This window comes from Salvia splendens, chromosome 4 (assembly GCF_004379255.2).
Source record: "Salvia splendens isolate huo1 chromosome 4, SspV2, whole genome shotgun sequence".
Classification (NCBI taxonomy): domain Eukaryota; kingdom Viridiplantae; phylum Streptophyta; class Magnoliopsida; order Lamiales; family Lamiaceae; genus Salvia; species Salvia splendens.
Genome location: NC_056035.1, coordinates 9,595,007 through 9,620,296, shown reverse-complemented (window position 1 = coordinate 9,620,296; position 25,290 = coordinate 9,595,007). Strand labels below are relative to the sequence as shown.

Here is a 25,290-nt window from a genome sequence, read left to right as displayed (position 1 = left end):
TCTTCAATTAAATCCTTTTGGAGTCGAATATGAGCCTCCGTTTGGAACATGTCTGCATGTGCTTGGAGGCGGCCGGCTTCATCGTGAGGTACCTCACTCCGTACGTTGGGGGCGGCCACGCCGTGATTTGGACCGGCTTCATTATCGTCGTTGGTCCAACTAGTCAGTTGTACACCTTCATCTTCGACAATCATGTTGTGCATGATAATACAGGCGTACATTATATAAGCAATGCAGTCGACATGCCACAAACGCGTTGGACCCCTAACTGCCGCCCATCGAGACTGGAGCACACCAAATGCGCGCTCCACGTCCTTGCGCGCCGACTCCTGTCGTGTCGCAAAGTAGGCCTTCCTCTTATTTGATGCGCATCGGATCGTCTTCACAAAGACGGGCCACCTAGGGTATATCCCATCCGCCAAGTAGTAGCCCATATCATGCCGGTTGCCATTGGCCTCAAAATTGATGGCCGGACCGACACCCTGGCACTGCTCGTTGAAAAGTGGCGATGAGTTGAGGACGTTGAGGTCGTTGTTCGAACCGGCTATCCCAAAATACGCATGCCAAATCCGCAGCCGGTAATCAACTACGGCCTCGAGGATCATCGTGGGATTCTTTCCCTTGTAGCCGGTCGTGTAGAACCCCTTCCAGGAAGCGGGACAGTTCTTCCACTCCCAATGCATACAATCTATGTTGCCTAACATCCCCGGGAACCCATGATGTTCCCCGTGCATCCGCAAAAGATCCTGGCAGTCTTCGGGGATAGGGCTTCGAAGGTACTCATCACCGAATATTACAATCACGCCCAGACAAAAACACTTCATACATTCAAGGGCAGTCGTCTCACCGATGTGGAGCTACTCGTCCCACATGTCTGCCGTGCCTCCGTAGGCCAACTGCCGGATTGCCGCAGTGCACTTTTGAATAGGTGTGTGGCCGGGTCTGCCAGCCGCATCGTGCCTGAAGCGGAAATACAGATATCGATGCTCCAAAGCGTTAACAATACGCATAAACAGGGCCTTGCTCATCCTAAAACGGCGCTTGAAATGGTTGGAGTTGAACCGCGGCTCCTGTGCGAAGTAGTCTTCGTATAGGCGCTGATGTGCAGCTACGTGATCACGATCAATCACTTCTCGGCGGTGGACCACTGGGCGAGGTCGAGGTATTTCCGGCTGCAAGGCCCTCTGCATCCATCGATCAATCTCACGGTTCGTATAGGCCTCTAGCGCTTCGTTCATTATACGATCGTACTCCTCAGCATCCCCACCACTACCACCACTACTACCACCGGCGTTACTCATTTCTCGGTGTTGATCTTGTACAGAAATTAAGATAGAGAGAGTACTCGTTAAAACAAGTGGTGCGAATGAAAATGACGTGCAAAGAGCGTATATATAGTGTTTCGAAAATAAAAAAAAAACTTAAAAATCGGCTAGGCGATGCGCTAGGCGATCCGGACGCTGCAGTAGCGCCGAGCGGATCGCACAACGCCCCGCAATCGCCTAGCGCTAGGCGGTTTTTTATTCCGAAATTGGCTAGGCAGTTGCAATGGACCGCCTAGCACCGACGCTCGACTAGGCGGTGCGCTAGGCGCCATTGCGGATGGACAAATGAGCGAGTATAGTTTTTAAGGGTAGCTTATTGTTCCATGATCAATGGACAAATGAGCGAGTATAGTTTTGTAACCCATAATAATTGGAACCCATTTTTCCTTTTGTAGTAGGACTTATTGTTCCATGATCAATGGACAAATGAGCGAGTATAGTTTTTAAGGGTAGCTTATTTTGATTTAATTAACCAAATTTGTGATTTTAACAATTTATCTCTGTCTGTTTCATTTATCATTCTTCATTGTTCCTATTTGTTTAAAATTTAATAGAATTAAGAAGTTAAATTAAAATATAAGTTTTCAAAATTTGTGTAAATTAAGTTTGATTTATGTTTTGATTTCAAAAGAAAGTTTATTGAAACGGTCGTAAGTATTTAAATCTTCTTACCTATGCTTCATTGTTCGTCAAGACTTGTCAACTAAAACTCATCAAATAGATTGGAGTATAAAATCTGACACCCCATATAAAAGACATACGACTTTTGTGCTATGGTATACATATTGTTAATCTAAAGTTGGAGCTGGGTAATCTCAATCCTTAATTTTTAGAGTGAACTACATAAATGATATCTAATTTTTCACTTTTGTGCGTAAATGGTACCTAGAGTATCATTTTTGGTACTTATAAATCACATTTTTTGTACATGATGTACAAAAAATGTGATTTTCACCCCAAAATGCTCTCTAAACAAATACATTTTCTCATTTATGTCATAGAAGATATTTTGAGTATACACAAAACTAGTACCAAAAGTGATATTATAATATCTTATCTCATTCTCTTCACTCTTTATACTATTATTATCAATCAATATTAATATTATAATTTTGATGTTATAAATTAATAAGTAATTTAACTTTTAATATCATTCAAATATACTTTATTAAAATTATAGTTAGAATTATATCTAATTATTATTATAATAATAATATTATTGTTATAATATTAAAACTAATATTATTGTTATAATATTAAAACTAATATTAGTTAATAAATAATTATAGTATAATTATTTAAATTATGAATCATATAATATTATATGATAATAACTATTATTATTATTATTTTATATTAAATTAATAACTAATCAATGTAGTCTTAATAAAAATTTAAAATTGTGAATTGTATTCATAATAATATAAATAATTGAATATTTGTTTAGGTAGGTGTTTCAACCCTAAATGAGTAAAAAATAATTTAATTAAAAATACTCAATTAATTTAATTAGTTTAAATAATTAATTTAATTAAATATTTTGTTCTTGATTTATATTATGAATGTAATTAGATGTATGTATAAAATACTTAAAAGAAAGAAGAAAAAGAAGAGAAAATAAAAAAGAGGAAACATAAACTAAGGAGAAAAAAGGAAGATAATGAGTACTAAAAAGAATGAAGAAAATGAATAAAAAAAAGAAGAAACTAAATAAGAAAAAAAGAAATAAGAAAGGAAGAAAAAAGAAATCATTTTCTGCACTCGTTTTAGAAAAATGATAGATAAATAGCTAAAGTGGAGAAAAAGTAAAACAAAAGAGAGAATAACGTAGATGAGAGTCTTCCTTACATTATTCTCTGTCTTACTTTATCATATATATTCACTTTAACTATTTATTATCATTTCTCCAAAATAAATGCAGCAAACGAAATGTGACAAATTTTTAGGGACGGAGGGAGTATTTAATTAAATTCCAAAAATATCCACAATAATAAAAGAATTACATGTTTGGTACATAAGGTTATTTTTGTCACGAGGTACCAAAAACGATATAAAATAAAAATCAGGTACCATTTATGTGCAAAAGTAAAAGATTAAGTACCATAAATGTAATTCACTCTAATTTTTATTCTACAAAAGATTAATACTATTGAAGAACGTTATCGTATCACTAGATGATAAACTTCAGTCTATACCCAAATAGAAACAACATAATAATTTTAGCACGTCATTTTTTTTTGTTTCACCAAAGGTTTTCTGAACCCGTCTTTGACGGAATCAAATTAATTTTATTCAACCGGGTTTGCGGATTAAGGCCGAAAGTCTTCAAGCGGGTGGCAGGTGGCAGAGACCCGTGATCTCAAGATCACCATAGCCAGTGGCGGATCCAGGATTAAAAAACGGAGGGGGCGGAATAAAATAATAAAATAATAAAATATTAAATATAATACTTCAATATATTTTTTTAGTAAAATGAAAGTCTATTACAATTCAAGTAGCTATAGCATTTGTTAACCGAGACAACTGATTCCTACGGGTATCCATATCTTGAAAACGTTTCAAGATTCTTTCATTAGAAACACTAGCAAAGATGGATCTTTCATTGTATACTACCAAAGTGTCATTCAACCACTCATCTCCAATCCTATTCCGCAAGTCAGTCTTGACAAATTTCATTGCTGAAAATACTCTTTCAACAGCTGCAGTCGCTACAGGTAAGATCAATACCAACTCAATCCGACGATAAACCAACGGAAAAACTTTATTTTTCTTGGTTTCAACAATCTTCTTAGATAGGCTAGCCAAATCTTCAATACCATTCAATGGTGGAATAGGGCATGGGGAATTGGGGATGCAACAGCCTATCTGAAGAAGATTACAGAGGAGAGGAAACGGCGTTGTAGCATCCTTCATTGTTCTACTAGGCTTATCAAACTATTGGGCTTTCTTATTGGGCCTTCTATAATTATGTAATTGTGCATTGAGTGATCTTCCTATAAATATTTAAAACAACTTCCAAAAAAATAAGGGCAGACATAATCAATGCTGCTTTTTCGTAAGGATATTTTGATTTAATATTACAATTAATATTTTTTAATTGGGCTTGAGTTGAGTTTTAAAATTTATTTCAATTGAGCTTGAGAGATAATGGTTATTTTTTTCGGTCAACGGGGCGACGCCGGAGACAACAGAGGGGGCGGATATGGAAGATATATATCCGAGATAAGGGAAAATTAGTCGCACGGTGGGGGCGACCGCCCCCACCTGCCCCCTGGATCCGCCACTGACCATAGCCCCTCACTGCCAACTATACTATAACCCGTAGATTTTAGTAAGATTTTTTTTCATAATTTGTTATAGTCAGATTAAATATTCTACATACAAACACAATTCTCTAATAATATTGAATTACAATTTCATAGAAAGTAATATAATATTGTTGATAGATTATAATCCTATATTTGGAAATACCAATAAAATTTGTTACGATTTCGAACTTATAATAATCAATTGAATTCAATTAATCAATTAATTGACATAATAAAAAACTAACTAATTTTCATAACTTTGTTTTAATTTTGAAAATAATAATAATATAATCCATCATTTTTTTATTTTACGTTAAGTTTGATTAATAAGTTATAAATTAAAAATGTAATAATAAGTTATTCTTTATATTATTATTAGTATTACTTTAATTGGAATAAATACAATAATATTTTTTAATAAGTTTTTAATCGATAACATAATATATAACAATAATAAATAATATACTGTAAGATTCATAATGAAGTATGATTCATAATTTTAGAATTATAATAATATTTTTGTAATTAATTTAAATTTGTAGTAACAGAATAATAATAATAATAATATAGTTAAATGATATAATAAAAAGTACCCCTACATTAACTATCTAAATACGTAAAAATACTGGAATTGGATTAAAGAGAATCCAAGAAAAGTTTGAAAACTAGAATTGAGGAGAGTTGTACTACTAATTTGAATGTTTTCATAAATTTGATTATTTATCTATTCAATTAAAAATTAAACATACATCGGAATTTAAAAGTAAAAAAATTTGTTTTGGCATAATCATGGCAAATACAATTCCTCAATTTTGAAAAATTACAATATAGCTGTATGTGAGCGTATGGCCAGTTTGACGTTTTTATTTATACATACAGCCACACATGTTTTATACTCCAAATTCGATTAGAACAAATTGACACACCATGTCACAAAACATTTTGCATAGTCTTTTCTACTAGGACAATTTTTGAGTAGTTATTTTAAATAATACTGTATTTAAATATATATGAGGAGTTGTTGGATTCTGTATAGTGCGTTCAATAATTCGGTATGTAATGTAAGTAGCATTTTAAAAAATTCGAGAAATGATGAAAAAAAAATGAGACCCAGTTTTCTTTGTTGAATTCAGGTCAAATTTGGTGCGCAGGCTGAGGGTCAACCCCACCCAAACCCAGTGTTCCCCCAAATCAAAGAACCCTTCTCAGCCGATACTCCGCCTTTTCCTCTCCTAGCCACCTCCACCTCCACCACCTCCTCCTCCTCCTCCACTGCTCTTCCTGACTCCTCCGCAAGCATCGGAAACCCTCATACCTTATCTCAAAATTTCCCCAAATTATAAAACCCTCACTTCGGCTCCGCTCTCCTACTCCTCGACTCATCTCCGCCTTCCTCTCTGCCCGTCGCGGTTCGCGAGGAACTGAATCGGAGTATGTCTTCTATCATAATTATTTCTACTTTGGAAATTATTTGCTGCTTGTAATTTCTCCAGTACTGAATGTGGTAAGAATATAGAGAGGAAAATTACGACTTAGCAAAAGTCCCTGTGCTGTTCTGATGTACTAGCTTTATTGTTAGATACTAGAGATAATTCATTCTGACGAATTATTACGGAAAATTCCTACTCGAAATTTACTTTTTGGATGTGTAAATGTATTGTTCATAGTTTGCTAATAACTTCTATTCTGCGGTTACCTTGCATCTTATATCATAGGGAATTATTTATTTTCATGTAGCAGGGAAATGGAGATATCTTTGCTGAAATCACTCCTCAACAGCATCACTAGTTTTTTACAATTATCCACTAGTGAAAGCATACAAAGTGAACCAGTTCAAACGTATCACCCAAAGATTGAGGAGATTTTGAAACTTCTAAAGCCAATACTTGATGTGATTGCTGATGCTGAATTTGTCTCTGATGAAATGGTTCAAGGAGCATTTGCTGGAATCCTACAATCTGTTGATGAATTGAAAGATATATGTGAAAATTGGCAACCATTGATGAGTAAAGTTTACTTTGTACGTGATTAGTTTTTTTAGGCACAAGTTACAAATCTAATAACTTTGTTTTATAGTAGAAATTAACTTTGTACTGGTTGATTTTTCCTGACATATAGGTTTTACAAGTTGAGTCACTTATGTCAAAGATTAGAAATCATGTTGTGGATATTCTGGAGTTGCTCAAGTCATCTGATCAATGCTTACCTGTTGAACTCAGCCCTGCATCTCTTGAGGTAATGTTTAATGGCTAAAATCGCCGTTACTTTTCTATGTGTAAGAGGTATGTATGATGATAGATGGTTACTTGTTCTCATCGTAGTCTTTATGTGTAGCAATATGTACTGAAAATCAAGCATGTGGAATCTGAGCAAACTTCGTCAATAATTATGGGTGCTATCAAGGATCATGTGGAGGGTTCTGGAGCCAGTACAGAGAGCCTGGCAGATGTGGCTGATTGTTTGGGATTAAAGTCAAATGAGGAACTTCTAATTGAGGTTGTGGCCCTTGAGAAGCTGAAGGAAAATGCTGAACAAGCTGACAAACCTAGTGAAGTTGACTATATAGATCAAATGATTGCCCTGGTCAGCCACATGCATGACCTCCTTGTTATGATGAAACAGTCAGAAACCTGTAATCCTGTTGCCATACCTCCTGACTTTTGTTGCCCTCTTTCACTTGAACTCATGACTGATCCTGTTATTGTTGCATCTGGGCAAACATATGAGCGGGCTTTTATAAGAAGGTGGATAGATCTTGGGCTTACTGTCTGCCCAAAGACGCGGCAGACTCTGGCACATACAAATCTTATTCCTAATTACACTGTCAAGGCTCTCATTGCAAATTGGTGCGAATCAAACAATGTGAAGTTGCCTGACCCAAAATCAATCAACTTAAAGCAGCCTTCTTCACTACTTGTAAATGCTGAGTCTGGTGGGATCAGAAGAGGTAACAGTTCTGGAACTCCGGAAAGGTCTAATGGTTCTCCCTTAGTTGGTTCTGTCCCATCGATTGCCACACGAAGAGAAGGAACTTCTCCGTCTCATCCACGTTCATTGTCTGAGGATTCTTTCACAGAAGCGGCTATAAATGGAAATGTGTTGGATATAGAAAGAATATCCCTGAAAAGCTCTGAAGACAGGTCTGACCATTCGGGTGAGAGAACTTTGAACTCAGGTGGTTTGGGTTTTATGTCTCCATCAAGAAATGGTGGAGCTAGTGCTGATGTAGAGTTACCTCAGGGGCATAATCGAACGAATTCAGCGTCCAGTACACATTCTAATTCTAATATGTTGCAGGGAACAGCAGCTGATGGCAATGAAGTAGCATCACATGGTTCAGCATATGGTAGTGATGCTTCTGGTGAGCTTAATGCTGAGTCTCGACCTGTTTCTAACTTAAGTGCTCCACAAAGAGACACTGATGCCCCTTCTAGGATGGAAACAAGACTTCGTGGCCAAGCAATATGGCGTAGGCCATCAGAAAGATTTGTCCAACGACTTGTTTCTTCTCCTACTGTGGAAATGAGGGCTGACCTGTTAGAGGTTGAAACTCAAGTCAAAAGGCTGGTTGAGGATCTTAAGAGCAGTGACATTGATGTGCAGAGATCTGCTACACACGACATTCGGGTTTTGGCTAAGCATAACATGGACAACCGAATAATAATTGCAAATTGTGGGGCTATTAACTTATTGGTGAATCTACTACGCTCAACAGATTTGGCAGTACAAGAACATGCTGTTACTGCACTTCTCAACCTATCAATTAATGATAACAACAAGACTGCCATTGCAAATGCTGATGCTATTAAACCCTTGATTTATGTCCTTGAGACTGGAAGTCCTGAGGCCAAGGAAAACTCTGCTGCAACTCTCTTTAGCCTCTCTGTGATGGAAGAAAACAAAATTGAGATTGGGCGATCGGGTGCAATCAAGCCTTTGGTTGACTTGCTGGGAAATGGAACTCCGAGAGGCAAGAAAGATGCTGCCACTGCACTGTTTAACTTGTCCATCAATCATGAAAATAAAGCACGCATAGTGCAAGCAGGCGCAGTCAAATATCTCGTGGAGTTGATGGACCCTGCATTTGGGATGGTTGATAAGGCGGTGGCTGTTCTGTCAAATCTTGCAACTATTCATGAAGGAAGGACGGCAATTGGTCAGGAAAATGGGATCCCTGTTCTGGTTGAAGTTGTTGAGTTGGGGTCTGCGAGAGGTAAAGAGAATGCAGCTGCTGGTCTTCTTCAGCTTTGCACCAACAGCGCTAGATATTGCAATATGGTTCTTCAGGAAGGTGCTGTTCCCCCATTAGTGGCCCTCTCACAGTCTGGAACACCGAGAGCCAGAGAAAAAGTAAACTCACAATCACTCTGTTACTTTCCCGTTGCTGCTCATTTCTTAATGTGATTATTTACTGCATTTTCCGCTCTTGCAGGCACAGCAACTTCTTAGCTACTTCAGAAATCAACGCCATGGTAATACGGGAAGGGGTTGATCCGTGTGTTGAAGTTGCAAATATTGCGGTATAATAATGTGTAAATTCTGCGATGCAATGAACTGATGTTAGATCTTGTACGTGTCTTGGCTTTATTTTCCCCTTGCTCTTAATTTTTTCATTCCCTTTCCATTTGTTCTCTATATTGAAAGAACGAGTTATTAATTTGTGAAAGATTGGCGTTGAGTTTCTCAAGTTATCCTGTATTCGTTTATAGAGAAAATAATACTACTAGTGTGTATTTTGTAAGCTTCTCTGAACTCTATTCATACAGTTTTGGGGGTGTCTTTTCCATTGTTAAGTCTCTGCATAAGTTTACCTTTTGGTCCAGGTTGTTTGAATTGAAGTTTATCTTTCATTTAGATAAAAACAAAATTATTTTGCAAAAATGTTTTTTTTTTTATTTTCCATTTCTATTTGTGATGTTTGAATTGATGGTATGTTATCTATAGTCTTTAATATCACATGTTTGGTTTGTTATATAAAGCCACACTATAGTAGGAAATTTCAAAACTATCCTATGTTTTTTTCTATATTTCCATGGCCGAGGGCTATATTTAGGGATGTCAATCGGGCCAACCCGTTCGGGTTGGGTATGAGCTATTCGGGTTATGATTTTTTCGGGTTATAAAAGTTCAACCCTAACCTTTCGGGTTTCGGGCTAACCCAACGGGTTATTCGGGCCAATGCGTATTTTTAGTTTTTTTTACTATTTTCAAAAAATAATATGTATTTTAAATTTTTTAACTATATACATATTTTTAATTAGTCATGCAACAATGAAATACGTATTTTTACTTTTATTTAATATTTTTGAAAAAAGATTAAGTTTTTCAAATTAAAATAACTTATTCATTACATATTTACATAATTATTTACAAATATCTATCAATAGTATGTTTATGTATTTAAAACATAAATCAATACTTTGTTTCAAAATTCAAACATAAATCAATTCTTAGAAATTTGAATAAAATTTTCATAACATTAGAGGTGGAGCGTAGATGTAACAAAAATATTATGAATTGTTGAAGAGTGAATTATAAGATGTTAGCTAATTGGAGTAACTATAAAGTTTTCTTGAATTTTGATTGGTCAAATTTAATTTGTTTCATATGTAGATAAGTCAAATACTGATTTATCTTTATTTTAAAAATCATCAAAGTATGCATAATTCAATGCCGAAGTGGCGTTAAAATACTTTGCACTATTATATTGGAAATATACTAAAAGAAAGCTTTTATATACAATTATTTATGAATCCATGAACCAAGTAATGATTTTTTTCGTGATCTTATATAGTCGGTTGACGTATTTGGATTTTGCATGGTTTTAGAGAGTTATCTTGGGTGATTTTGATTATATTTCAATATTTTGGTATGTTTACATGTTTCTTGAATATTGATAGAAAATGAATTAGAAAAATATACACAAAATATGTGGATGTGCAGTATCCTTGTTCGAGTCAATGTTTCTCGCGATTTTGAAGTCCAATAAGCCCCTAATTCATATCATTCTCTTCGTCCTCGAAAGAGCTTCGCTTGAATATCTTGCACTCCTCAATTGGAGCTTTGTATAGAAAGTTATGCCCAATACAAAGACTATGCGCTGTCCAAAAGCCTTCAACCCGACGGCCGACCAGCAACCCGACCGGGTCAGCCTGCCTAACCCGGCGACCTAACCGGGTCAACCCTAACCATGTATTTTTATCGGGTTGTTCGGGCCGGCCCACGAGTTCTGGGTTACATTGACATCCCTAGCTATATTAGTAAATTTCTCGTTATTTAAGATTGATATAGTGTTCCACATATTATTATCACTCAATTTTCCATGATAATAAAACACCATTTTTCAGCCTTAATTTAACGGGCCATTGCCCATTGAACGGACCACACAAGAAATTTAACAACATATTAAATAGTAGATTGTATTATTAAATGCACTTTAAATATGCCTACCTACCAATTCAAACACACCTAATAGTTTTGAAGGTATTGAAGTGTAACTATGCATATAAAAATAAAATAAATAATATGCTAATGTAAGGGCATGAATAACCCCGTCCCCATTTCCTGCCCTAAGTCCCTCCACGTCATCATTCCTCTACAGTTGCGGCCTAGGCCTCAACTCCTCTAACCCTGGAGGCCGCAACTAATAAATGACACTATTCACAACTCCAACCTATTTTAAACGTAAAATAAAAAATGCCGGAAATTTATTACATGGAAAATTTAATTTCGCCGAATACTGCAAAAGTACAACATAGAAATTTTAAAACTGAAAATAAAATAAAATAAAATATCGCCAATGCTGGAAAACGTTGGTGCGAGTCTAAATTTCTTCGATTAGATCGGCTTGGAGGCGAGTGTGTTGTTCCTCTTGGCGCATCGCAGCTGAACGGGCCATGACATTGCGGATGTCGGGAGGAAGACCCTGCACGGGCGGCTCGGTGACAACGTAGTCACTCCCGGTGCTGGCGAGCGAATCGTCGCTCCACAAAGTGGCGTTATCTTGCTCGTCCTCAACGATCATGTTATGCATTATGATACATGCATACATGATGTCGGCGATGTGTGACCGCTACCAACCACGGGCCTCTTCCTTCACGATAACCCACCGTGATTGGAGGACTTCGAATGCACGATAACACCCGGGACATTTGATCTTCGAATATTCTTTGACGATGAGGCATTTTTTCGAATTATAGGAAGAGATTTGAAGTTGAATGTGAAGTTGAATGTGTATGAAAATGGAGTAGTATTTATAAAAAAAAATTTCGAATTTAAAAATAAAAAAATAAAAATCGGTTGCTGCCCGGCCTGAACACAAATAACCCTGGGCGAGCCGCGTAACCCCGTCCCAGGTCGGGCCGCGGGACGGTCACCAGGCTGAGAACGCGGCCGCGGGACCGGCCCAGGCAGTGCCGCTCGTCCGTCTAACGCGTGGGACGGGCCGGGACTCGCGATTTGCGGCCCGGCCCGTAGCGTTATTCATGCTCTAAGCTCCATGAGAGCAATGCTTGTATAAGGCATGTCTACACAGCGAGGGCTTCTAATATCCTTTCACAACTTTTTGCCACAACCGCGAGTAATTGTAATTTAGATTATGTACAATAAAATGTAAATTTTAGGATTTTAATTATGTATGGTTCTTTTTCTTGTTAAAAAAATAAAATTTTGAGATATTAATTAATTTTGTATTATAATTAAATTAAAGATAAATAAATTACAACATAAAATATAGAAAAAAATGTGAGACCTATGAATAGCTTAGGGTAATGATTGTTAATTGTGAGTAGTATTTCTTGATTAAGGAATGAGGCAAAAATACACAGCAGACATACGAATAATGAAAGAAGGGAATGATTTAAGGACACGATTGTAAGTGACATGAGCTACTTCGAATGCATAATTAGAAATATACTTTGATTTAAAACTTTTGGATGTTGAAATTGATCTTATCTTCAATACTTTTCGTCCCATTATAGTAGAAATATTTTGGTTTGAGCACTCGTTTTAAAAAAATAATAAATAGTTAAAGTGGATAGAAAGTAAAGTAATAGAGATAATAATATAAATAAGAGTCTTTTCTATATTATTATATCTATTACATTACTCTCTATTTATTAGTAATAATTCTTTCAAAGAAAAGAATTAATGTATTTAGATTAAAAACAAAATTAAGGGAAAATAACCATAAAATGTTGAAATTTAATGTACTGCATATAGGAATTACCTTCTTTTTATTAAAAGCGACGTTCTTTTACAAATCGATTTAATTTGCCACACGACATGTCAAGTTTAATTTAGAGAAAAATTAGAAAAACATATACTCCCTCTACCTTTTAAAAATAGCAACTACTTCTATTTTGGGCCGTTACTTAAAAATAGAAATTTTAGAATCTTTCTATTTTAGGACATAGACCTCACAATCCACCAACGCTACTTTCACTACTTTTTCTCTTACTCTCTTTTACTTTAATCATTTTTCTTTTCCTCTTGCTTACTTTACCAAATTTTCTCACTTAATTTATCAATTGTGTATTAAAACTCGTGTAGTTTCAAATGTTTTTATTTTTTCAATACGGAGAGAGTATATTTATTTTATTGGGATTAAAAAGTTGCGAACTTGATCAAATGTTAAAAGTGTATATATGGACCACTAGTTTTTAAAACAAAAACTTCGGAGAAAAACGGTAAATGATTCTTCTGAGAAAAGTTTGCGGAAGCAGTGAGGAGGAATGTAGGATCATGCATCAATCGGCAGCATGTTTTCTACTCCTATCTAATACTGATGTTGGACATTTTTGCAGCAAAGCAATGGAGATACGCCGGCTGTCATCGATTTCTCCGAGTATATGTATCTGACCATTTCCACAGCATCGTCACCCATTTCGGTTGGTCTAGCTCAACTGTTTAAACCTATTGGCTCGCAATTTTTGTTTGAATCTGCACTTGGAAACGGGGCTTCTATACGATGCTCTAAAATTGTTCGACGAAATGCCAGAAAGAAATGTTGTTTCGTTTGTTACTCCTCCTTATTGATTCTGGGCTATTTTCAGTCCAAAGAGTATGACAAATCTGTTAACTTATTCTTTATGCACAAGATTAATAAAGATTTCTATTAATAATTCCCATTATGGCTACAAGACTTTCTATTCACTATTCAAACATCAAATGGCTTTAGAATTTTGTGATGTGATTTTGTTGCTCAAGATATTTTTGTTTTTAAAGGAACCAGCTGTATTCCTTACTACTGTTTTCTTCACCACTTAATCACTGTTTCTACATTTACCATTCCTGCTGTTTTTAATACTACAGTAGTACTTTACTATTATGATCAACTCATGTCATGGCGTCACGCTGACATTCATTTTGAGCTTTTGAACCGTATATCCATGGAAACTTAGGACATAGTGTCTGGAATTGATTTTAATTTTACGGATTGTTATTGGAATATGAGATCATTGATTAAATACGCAGTACTTGGAAATGAAAACAAAAATATGTACGAGGATCTGGAAAGTGAAGGTGCACACACAACTTTTTAATCTGACTCTGTGCTCTATGATTTTCAGATTTAACTGAATCACTGTGATAGCATCGCTATAATCAATACTTGTTTTAACATTGTAGTTGAATCGCAATTGGAGTGCTTTGTGTAATACATGATCATCACATCACATCACATACTGTGGGGAGTCTACAATCAAGTCCTGGCAACAATTTACATGGTCTTCTGAAGTCTCCAAAATATTATTAAGAGTTAACTTTACTGGTAAGATACAATTCTACTTTCACCAGTATTATAAGTCATTGTTAGTAATTTGGTTCTCCATTTTGCCCTTTTAGATCTAATCCTATTTGAGAAAAGTAATTACTCTTCTGTTTTGGAGCTCAAAGTAATTTGATATGACCAACGAGTACTTAAAGTTTTCTATTTTAGAAGTGAAACTTATTGTTCCATTATCCCTTATGCTAATCATTACATGTGAAATGAAACTTCATCAAATAGATTATGCTCTTTCTTGTGGTACATTAGCTCAAAGTTACACGTGAGTTTGTTGTTTGTTTCAGACATTTAGTGACGTTCACATGTTTGCATGACAGTGATAGGAATGACTGAAGTAGGCACATTTAGGAAGCACTACAATTACAATATTTATATGTCGCTGCAATTTAATTTTTTTGATGTTATCTGCTCGTAGTTATGTATTGTTATTTAGATCTGTAAATTTTCTGAAATTCTATAAATTCGATTGAGTGTGAATACTCTGTTTCTGATTCATTCTGAAAAGCGTTTGGTTTTTGTTTTCTTTGTCAACATCTTACTTTGAAAATTATCGGACTATTTGATTGACCACTTTTGGACACCTGAGGGTCAATTTTGATAACATCTGAATATCCTAGCTCTTTTGTGTGTATAATGTTTAAGATTGCTGATGTTGGAGAGAGATTAGTATGCCTAGCTATTATCTCCGACTTCTAATTCCATTTTTTGATGTTTCACATGTGACCGGTATTATATGTAAAACGTAATTATTTTGATTCTTGTGTTCCCGATCAGTGATGGGAAAAGTCACCACAGTCACTCTCTTCAAAATAAACTAATAGAATAAAATTTATTCCACTGAAATGCTTCAAAACAAAGTAAAATTTAGATTCTTGAAGGTTATAATGTATTTTACTTTACAAGAAGATATTAGTGTATGTATAGTGTATTCTATGTTTGTTTGATCGTCATTATTGACTAGATATTCTCTCTGTGATCAATACTGACTTGTAGATGAATATATAAGGAAATTTCCGGATTTGAGTGGATAGAATATGATTGTATACCTAGACCAAAGAAAAGTAATTTCCAAGATCCTTCCTTAACCCCACTATTTACTTGTAATGTGGTATTCTATACGACTCTTCGTCCAATGCCTTGGTCTTTCTCTGTGAAAGTTATTTACTCCTTATGATTTTCTATGGGATTTTGTGTCACTGAAAGCAATATCTTATCTTACTATTTGGTTTGTTGTTACATTCATGCTGTAGAAACATTTGAAATTCCAACCACAGATAGTTAATCAAATACCATAATAAGATGATAGCAAGAATATGAATCAATACAATTAATTTCTGAAAAAGTATGTCCACTGAAGATATTTATGTATGAAACTGATATTGAATTTGTTCTTTGTGGCCAGCTGAAATTTTATATCCAGCATTGGAGATATCAAATTTATTGGGTGCCCCTTAATTGAAAAGTGTTGGGCGTCTCCCCTGAGGCCTTTTATCTTCTTTATTTTCTCTCTTTATCCGACATGAAGGATGTCATTGTTAGGGCTAGGACTGGCCTGGGTTCTTATATAGTACTACTATATGAGGAGATAAGAATCCTAGATATTGACTGGTTCCATAACATTTCTTGGAACTGTATTAGTACTGGGAAGAATATGAAGAATTCTTCTTGGAGTGATGCAGATTCAGTTTTAGGAAAGCAGATTTGACCATACAACTAAACACAACCATAACCTATTTCTGTATCATAACATAAGGTATAAATCAGTTGTCAGACTTGTGAGCCCATACATATATAGGCTTAATAGTGTTGTGCATATACTATATGGTTAACACAACACTCCCTTTTTTCTGCATGTTTCCCATGCTCTGAACTCATAGACTAACCTTATCTATTCTAGTTAGCATAAACCAAACACGCTGTTTAGAGTTTAGGTATATATTGTACAGTATGTAAACTGAAATTCATCAGAATCATCACATTATGCAGGATTATCATCTGAAAGATTTGGATGCGCTAAGCATGCTTGGGTTATTCCATTATAACAAAAAAATTTTTTGGGTTGCTGCATCTGAAAGATCGTTAGAAGTTAGAACTCGCTGCATCTATGCATGCTTGCTGTTTGTTGTAACACTATTTAAGTAGTAATGAATGGGATACATAGATAAAAATGTATTCAAGTGGAATGAACTTTACACTTGTTTTGTTTAGGTCCTTCTTTTCTCTACATATTTTACTGTTTTACTATTAACAAATTTAACCTTATTTAATCTACTGTCTATTATGTGGTAGCGGCTACTCGTAATCAATTTAAACCACAAGAGATGGAGAAAATATTGTTTTCAACATTTTCCCAAGAAAGGAGAGTTTTTAGATTAGGATGGGAAGGTCAGGGAAGTCGAGAAGGTTAAAAACTGAAAACCAGATTTGTGCAGGAGAGACAAGAATATCAAAGGAGAATATATTCAGATTTTCCAGTTGCCTTAACAATCGTGATAGCAGTGGGTATACAAATAAAATGGAGAGATTTATGGAAATTAACTTAGACACATCAGCAGTCGCTCATATGGTACTCACATATAGTCCCTCATCCAATGGCATATCCAGGAATTAAATATCATGGGATCGAACAACATTATAACTATTTAAATACTTATATTAATTATTTTTATAAAAATATATTTTAAAATCACTAGTTTATGCGAGTATGGATATTCTTAAAACAACATACTCCCTTTGTCGCACCCGTTGTACATAATTTAAGAAAATGACATTTAAAAAATTCAGTGAAAAAATTAAAATAGAAAATGAGATAAAGCACATAAGCAAAAGGATAAAATAAACGAATAATTATGTTATATTTTGGCAAAGAAAAAAATGACTTACATTAGTTGGGATGTCCAAAAAAAATATGAGTAGCTTATGGTGGGATAAAATGAGTATACTTTTTCAGTAACATTCCACATTTTTAAAAATTGAACATAATTTGAATATGAATAATAATGTTAGAAATTTTAAATTATAAAACTAAAATTAGAAGAAAATAAGAAATATTTACTTCATATGTGTTTATTTTTATAAGTTTATTTAGTGATATATAAAAAAATATACTACTACTATGTAACATTAATTAAAATTATTAGATGAGAATACACGTTAAATGGACTTTTGAGAATTAATACAAATAAAAAAGAAAATTTCAAAGGCCATTTACAATTAGATACCACATGATTCAAGATCTCTAATCTTTTAAAATTAGCAAATTTATGGGTGCATCTTGTTGATGCCATTTACTGGGTAGAAAAAATAAGGGCAAACTGCCTTAAAACTCACAGACTTTTTTCATTTTCCGGTTTTTCTCATGAACTAAAAAATTGGCGTATAATGTCATGAACTTTACATTCGGTTGCCGTTTTCCCATGACAGGTTTTCCGGCCATGAAGCAAGCTGACGTGTCTTTTTAAGTTGACGTGGCTGCTGAGTGTATAAGTTGATGTGGCTGCTGATGTGTCAAACTGCTCTATAAGTCACAAACTATTCTCATTTTTAGGTTTTTCCCACGAACTAAAACATTATCCTGGTGACGTGTCCTTTTAAGCTGACGTGGTGGCTGAGTGCATACTGACGTGTTAAAATTATGCTTACCTTAATTATACTGAGTGTGTCCTTTTAACCCACAAAATCCCCAAATTTACACTCCATTTTTTACCCTAAATTCATCCCCAAATTCCTTTCGCTTCACTCTCAAATTGGAGCAAGATGGCAGTGAGGGCCTTCTGCGTGGCGGCGGAGGAGTCACTTTCCTGATTTTTTAAAGCTGCCACGTCGACTGACCGCGACTTCTTCCTACCCTTCCCTTCCTTCACAAGATAAATAATAGTAACAGCAAGATAAACCGCCTAAAACAGATCTAATTGCATTTTCCTCAGGCACCACCAGAGAGCTTCTTCTTCTCTTCGCCGCCGCCACTCGCGACAATAGCCACAGTTTTGGGGCACACGGTGTCAAGAGGCTTCCCACAAAGAGAAGTGTCGAGAAATTACTCCTTCGATGTTCCCACAAGGCCTTTTGGAATGGAGCCGTTTAAATTGTTGAAAGATACGTTGAATTGGTCAAGATTTAGGAGCTAGAATGATTATTCTAAAAAACGAAATTGAAATTTAAACCATATATTCTAACCAGAAAATTGACTAATTTCGAACAAATAAAAAAATCGCACATTCAATCAAAATTTACCAAAAATCGATTGTTTGAAATGGAAAAAAAATTAAAATTGGATTACGACTGAAATCCCGGGAGAAGAAATCGTGATGAGAGAATGGGAAAAGTTCATGGGAAAAATCGGAAAATAAGGAAAGTTTGTGACTTTTAGGGTTAATGAATTTTCGGCGTTTTCCACTTCAGATTTCAGGCTTGCCACGTGTGCAAGATTTCGACAGGAAAACTCTAGGGTCGGGTCAAATGGGAAATTCCAACAACCCGATAAAGTTCATGACATTATACGCCAATTTTTTAGTTCGTGGGAAAAACCGGAAAATAAAAATAGTTTATGAATTTTAGGGCAGTTTGCCGATAAAACAATAAGGCCACCCCCAACGCGTTACGCGGGTGGCCCGTGTTTCGTTCCGCAGTGACGGAACCGGGACGGGACACGTTGCAGCGTCTCGTCCCGTCACCAGCCCGTCCCCAGCACATCCCGCAACTCGTCCCGCAGTTACCAATCGCGTGACGTCTCGCCACGCGCCGAGGCGATGTGGCGAGCTCCCATGCGATGCGTGACGCCCACTCGCCGGCCCGCGAGTGGGATTCGTCACGCTGACGCAATAATTCATTTTTTTATAGCCGTTTCAAATTTTTTTATTTTTTATTTTTTATTTTTTATTTTTTTACTCTATAAATACTCCTAATTCATCCCCATTTCACACACAACTACACATCTATTCTTCCCAAATCATCTCCATTTCCTCTCCAATTTTAATCTCAAATTTAATCGATCTCATGGATCCATATGAGCAAATGCGTCAAATAAAGGAAGAATCACTTGAAGAAGATCGACGCCGGGAAGCGAAGGAAGCCGCACCGCTCCAAAGACGCTTCCGGACTTACATCCTTCGTAACCGGGAGGAAGCCGCCGCAAGGTTAGTCCGCGACTATTTCTGCGATAATCCGGTGTGGGGAGATACCTACTTCCGCATGCGACGACCGCTATTTCTCCACAACACAAATACATTGGCGGGCCGGGAAGGGTTCTTCCAAGAAAGGTTCGGCGCTGTCGGCCGTCCCAGCCACACGACGCTGCAGAAATGTACTGCAGCAATCCGTCATCTTGCGACTGGACAAACGGCGGATGTGTTCAACGAATACCTCCACATTAGAGACAACACTGGGAGAATGTGCTTGCTCCAATTCTGCAAAGGCGTCCGGGCAGCCTTCACCGACGAATTTCTCCGGAATCCAAGCACGACAGATTGTCAGTTCCTGCTCCGCCTTCACGAACAAGTGCATGGCTTACCCTGGATGCTTGGCAGCGTCGACTGCATGCACTGGCAATGGAATAATTGCCCGGTAGCGTGGAGGGGGTCGTACACGAGCGGCGCCACAAAGGCACCCACCCCACCGTTATACTCGAGGTCGTCGCCGACTACATGGATCTGGCATGCGTACGTTGGGTTCCCCTGCTCGAACAACGACATAAACGTGCTCCAACAATCCGACCTCTTCGCCGAAGTTTTAGATGGTAAAGCGTCGGCCATCAACTTCACCGCTAACAACCGGCGCTATAGAATGAGGTACTATCTTGCCGACGGCATCTACCCAAAGTGGCCAACCTTCGTGAAGACGTGCGCTAGGCCTGTGAACGCAAAGCAGACGCTTTTTGAGCAGAAGCAGGAGGCTGCTCGGAAGGATGTGGAGCGGGCGTTCGGGGTTCTCCAAGCGCGCTTCAACATTATCAAAGCCCCAGCTCGTTCGTGGTTCATGGATAACATGGTCGACATCATATATATGTGCATAATCTTGCACAACATGATTGTCCAAGACGAAGTACCCGAGGCGGGAAATTGGTTCGACCCCAAAGCCCCTGGAAGCTCAACCGCCAGTAGTCCGCCTCGAAGTGGAGTGCATCCGTCTGTACAAGAACGGTTGCCTATTCGGGCAAGGACATGTGACTCTTCCGCCCACGCCCAACTCCAGGATGATCTCATGGAGCACATTTGGGCAAACTTTGGTGGAGGAAATTAAATTATGTATTTTTAAATTTTTTAGGATTTTTAATTATGTTTTTTTTTTAATTTTTTTCGTATTTTATGTTGTAATGTTATTTTATTTTTAATGAAGTGTGTTTTATTAATTAAATTTGGTGGGAAAAAAAATGAAATTGAATGAATAGTAATTTAAGGGACGGTTAAGGGACGGAGGGTTGCAGGTTCCGTCCCTTAGTTAAGGGATGGAGTAAAAAAGTACAGTGGGACCCGCAAATAGTGTTTTAAGGGACGGTATAGTGACGGCGTTGTGGATGGCCTAATGCAATTCCCTTCTCTCTCCTCGCCCACATCGCCAAACCAATTTTTTTTTCTCTCTCTTCGGCGAAAAAAAACTGAAAGCCTCTTCTGAATTCTCAACATTTCTTCATTCTCGACATCTACCTCCTCCTCCGGGGTAGAGACGCGAACGCCGTAGGGTCGGAGGTCGAAGAAAGGAGCTTTCCGGCGATACTCCGGGGCAGGGTGGTGGGGTCGGCCGACCCCACCTGGATCCGCCGCTGCCCTCAGCATATCATCTCTCTCCATTCCAATATTGAACTTTTGTGTGTACTTGAAAAGTAAGAAAAAAAATAGCAATGATTAGAAACAAATAAATCCGACATAATTTTCACAACGTAAAAGCAGTGAAAAATATAAGAGAATGAGGTGTGAAAAAGGAGTGAAAAATATAAGAGAAGGAGGTGAGGGTGGTAAAGTATGATTGAAAATGAAGATTAGGAAAAGAATATAATGATGGTTAGAGCATCCACAACTGTGCTCTTGCCAACGAATACGGATGTGGGCCCGACCCCATTTTTACTCCCTGCTCTTAGGCAAGAGCACAACACTCACATCCGTGCTCTTCCGCAAGGACGAGCACAAGGGCCCCACCATTCCATTATTCAATTTAAATAAAAACATTTCCACAAAATTAAAATTCATTAAAAATAACCGAAATAATATTACAAATTACAAAAAAATTAAAAATTACATAATTAAAATCCTAGAAATTAAAAATTACATAATTAAAGTCTTAAAAATTAAAAATTACATAATTTAAATCCTAAAAATTAAAAATTACATAATTAAATTCATAAAATTAAAAAAACCCACTACTCGTGGCCAAATTTCGCCCAAATGGTAATAATTTTTAATTATAAAATTAAAAATTACATAATTTATATATGATTTTAGGATTAATTTTTTTAAAAAAATTCAAAAAAAATATAAAAAAATGGTAATAAAATCTGTTTATTTTTGGGAATTCGAAATATATTTTTTTAATTTTTGGTATTATTTTCAATTTTTTTATACAAAAAAAAAAGAAAATGCTAACAATCAATAGAAACGTGTCACGTCGCCCTGTTCGCTGGCACGGACGTGCTCTTAGCTAAGAGCACGTCCGTGCCAGCGGCGGACAAGCGTGTCCTTGCCAGCAGCACGGACGGATGGACGGAGCAGCTCTCCGGGGATGCTCTTAGACCATCCGCAATGGGCGAACGATGGCAAGCCCGATGGCGCTCATCATCCGCGCCATTCATCGTCCGCCCCCACTGTGGGTGTGTGGCATAGGCCGCGGACGATAGTCGCGGCCTATGCTTCGGGCGCGACTTAAACCGCGGACTATGGCCATCGTCCGCGCCATCGTCCGCTCCATTGCGGACGTCGCGGACGATGGTCGCGGCCTATGCTTCGGGCGCGACTTAAACCGCGGACTATGGCCATCGTCCGCTCCATTGCGGACGTCGCGGACGATGGTCGCGGCCTATGCTTCGGACACGACTTAAACCGCGGCCATCGTCCGCGACATCGTCCGCCCCATTGTGAAGGCCGCGGACGATGGCACGCGGTTTCGTTTTTTTATATAAATCTCGTTTCTCATTCAGTTGTGCATACGAACATATTGACTATCTCTCAACATATTCTCTCTCAACATCCAACGAAAATGAATCCCGGCGAAGACACCAATAGTTCTAGTTCGTCTGATCCCGGTCGTTCGATTGACGAAGCATTAAATGCAGCCGTTGAAGAGGCCATGGCGGCATGCTATTCGTAAATGCAGCGCGAGAAGGCGGCGGCTGTAGCGGCGACTGAGCAAGTCCATCGTCCTATTCGACATAGGACGTATGTCCGACGCAACCACTAGGAAGCTCACAGGCTTCTGGTTGAAGACTATTTTGCCGATCAACCACGTTGGGGCCCGACTGTGTTTCGCCGCCGGTTTCGAATGTCGAGGTACCTTTTTCTCAGCATTGTTCGTACATTGTCTTCACGTGAAGAATACTTCACGTTTCGGGAGGACGGCATCGGGAAACCCGGCCTTACACCATTGCAAAAGTGCACGACTGCTATTCGTCAGTTGGCATACGGCACCACGGCGGACCTTTTTGACGAGTACCTCCACTGTGGGGAGACTACAGGCCGCGAGTGTCTGAAGTACTTTTGTCGGGGGATAGTAGAGGCCTATGGCGACACATATTTGCGCAAGCCGATAGCCACTGATTGCCAGGGTCTGATGCAGATGCACGAGAGGGCGCACGGGTTTCCTGGGATGCTCGGGAGCATCGACTGTATGCACTGGCAGTGGAAGAACAACTGTCCGACGGCGTGGAGAGGCCAATTCACAAGTGGATACAAGGGCAGCCACCCGACGTAGCCGTCGCTGACTATCGGCTTTGGATCTGGCATGCTTACTTCGGCGTAGCCGGGTCGAACAACGACATCAACGTCCTCAACTCGTCCACCCTCTTCACCGACCAATGTAACGGCAACGGCCCGGCCATAGAGTTCACTGCCAACAGACGCCAATACCATATGGGGCACTACTTGGCCGACGGCATCTACCCACGGTGGCCAGTTTTCTTAAAGACGGTCAGCTGCCCGATTGGTGAGAAGAGGGTTTTATTTGCGCAAAAGCAAGAGGCGGCGCGGAAGGATGTAGAGCGGGCATTTGGGGTGCTCCAATCACGGTGGGCAATTGTGAAAGGGTCGGCTCGTTTCTGGTACAAGGAAGTCATCGCCGATGTCATATATGCGTGCATAATCATGCACAACATGATAGTCGAGAGTGAAGGCGGAAGCATCACCGATTGGAATGACGACGACCGTGCATCTAGCTCTGCCGGCTCATCAACCGAGACACCCGATAGAGGGTTACCGTTAGGTTTCGATGAGGTTTTATCTAGGCAGGCCTCAATGCGCAACCAACAGGAGCATACGCAGCTCATGAGCGACATGATTGAAGAAGTGTGGGCTCGGTACCGCCGTCGCTGAGTTTGCGTTTTTTATTATTTCGCATTGTAATGTATTAATTTTTATTAAATGAATGAAGTTTTTAAAATTCGTATTTTAAATGTATTTTAGCTTTTTTTTAATTCGTATGTATTTTATAAATATTATAAAATTGGTGATGTGACGCGCCATAGGGCGCGTCTTAGGGCGCCTCATTGCAGGTGGAGAAGGAGGAGGATAAAAATGACGTGGCGCGCCATAGGGCGCCCCACTGCGGATGACCTTAAAAGGAATAAAATTGTACGTGGGAGGATTGCACGCGAGATGGGGCCCACGGGAGTAAGCCAGCTCAGCACACGCACGTCCATGCAGGCGTGGAATTTGATGGCCCCCCGCCGCTATTTTTTTTATATTTTCTGCATGACATCTTTTTCCGATATTCTTTTTTTTAATGGTTTTAATTGTATTTGTTCGTGGAGGGTATTACGTAATTTCCAACAACAAAACCTTCATAAATTCTAAAAACCCTATTTTGGACCAAAAAATATAAGCATAATCTAATTGAATTATTAAATTCGTAACCTCTACCGATTAATATGTGCAAAATATAATGGCGAATTATAATCTATCAATAGTGAAAATATCTCTTTGAGGTCAAAATCAGTCAAGGACAGGCATGAGGAAACGAAATTCATCTAACCCACGTCTCGTTAATCAATATGAAAATGAGCAATAAATGGGCTACATACTTTTTTAAGTCTTTTTAAATAAGAATATTTTTCAGGGGATATAACTTGAAATCTTGAGTAGATAATATAATACAGATACTTACTTATGCAACGGAGAATTAAAGCTTATCCGCTTTGTATTTAAATTAATTTGCTTATAGTTGGACAAAGTTGTACTACATGACTTGATTTTGTAAGCGATTTGGTCCATTTAGATACAAAGTCAAGAATTTAAATCTGCAACTATCACAAATTAATTAATACTACTTACTCATACTTTGAATCGATAAACATCTCACAGCTATCGGATTCTTGAAGTATACTATTTGATTGAGGAATAAGAAATTACACATGGCAATTCATGTGATAATTATACAATTTCATACCTACCAGATTCTTGAATTATACTAGCCGTTTATCTCCTGGGTTGAAACTCATAAATTTCGAAATACCACAAAAATTGAATAGTTGCATATGGGGACCCACATAAGATTTGATGAATTGGTGGTAGGGCAAAAGAAATCCCCGTGGTTGACGAAAGAAGAATAAACACGCAATGATATTGCAAACATGTAATTATGACATTGCAACCTAAAAATAAATTGGGAGTTGACGTTGCACATACACATAAATTCTGACTACTCTCAATCTATCCAAAAAAAAAATGTTTGAATG

At 37.7% G+C, this 25,290-nt stretch overlaps 3 protein-coding genes across 4 annotated transcripts in view; 1 reads left to right on the top strand and 2 right to left on the bottom strand.

Annotated features, from left to right (window-relative positions):
* LOC121798419 (DEAD-box ATP-dependent RNA helicase 21-like) overlaps positions 1 to 25,290 on the bottom strand; it is a 794,448-nt gene that overhangs the window by 506,632 nt on the left and 262,526 nt on the right. The window lies entirely within an intron of this gene.
* On the bottom strand, positions 3,816 to 4,238 carry LOC121800619. The gene has a single exon (XM_042200147.1). The coding sequence runs from the start codon at positions 4,236 to 4,238 to the stop codon at positions 3,816 to 3,818; it is 423 nt and encodes a 140-aa protein (XP_042056081.1).
* On the top strand, positions 5,740 to 9,426 carry LOC121798417 (U-box domain-containing protein 4-like). Of its 2 annotated transcripts, none has more exons than XM_042197417.1 (5): positions 5,740 to 6,064; positions 6,374 to 6,653; positions 6,752 to 6,868; positions 6,968 to 8,983; positions 9,066 to 9,426. In XM_042197417.1, the coding sequence occupies exons 2-5, from the start codon at positions 6,378 to 6,380 to the stop codon at positions 9,123 to 9,125; spliced, it is 2,469 nt and encodes an 822-aa protein (XP_042053351.1). In that variant the 5' UTR covers positions 5,740 to 6,064; positions 6,374 to 6,377; the 3' UTR covers positions 9,126 to 9,426. The 2 variants fall into 2 exon arrangements, with proteins under 2 accessions (XP_042053351.1, XP_042053350.1); XM_042197416.1 differs by having other exon boundaries at positions 6,371 to 6,653.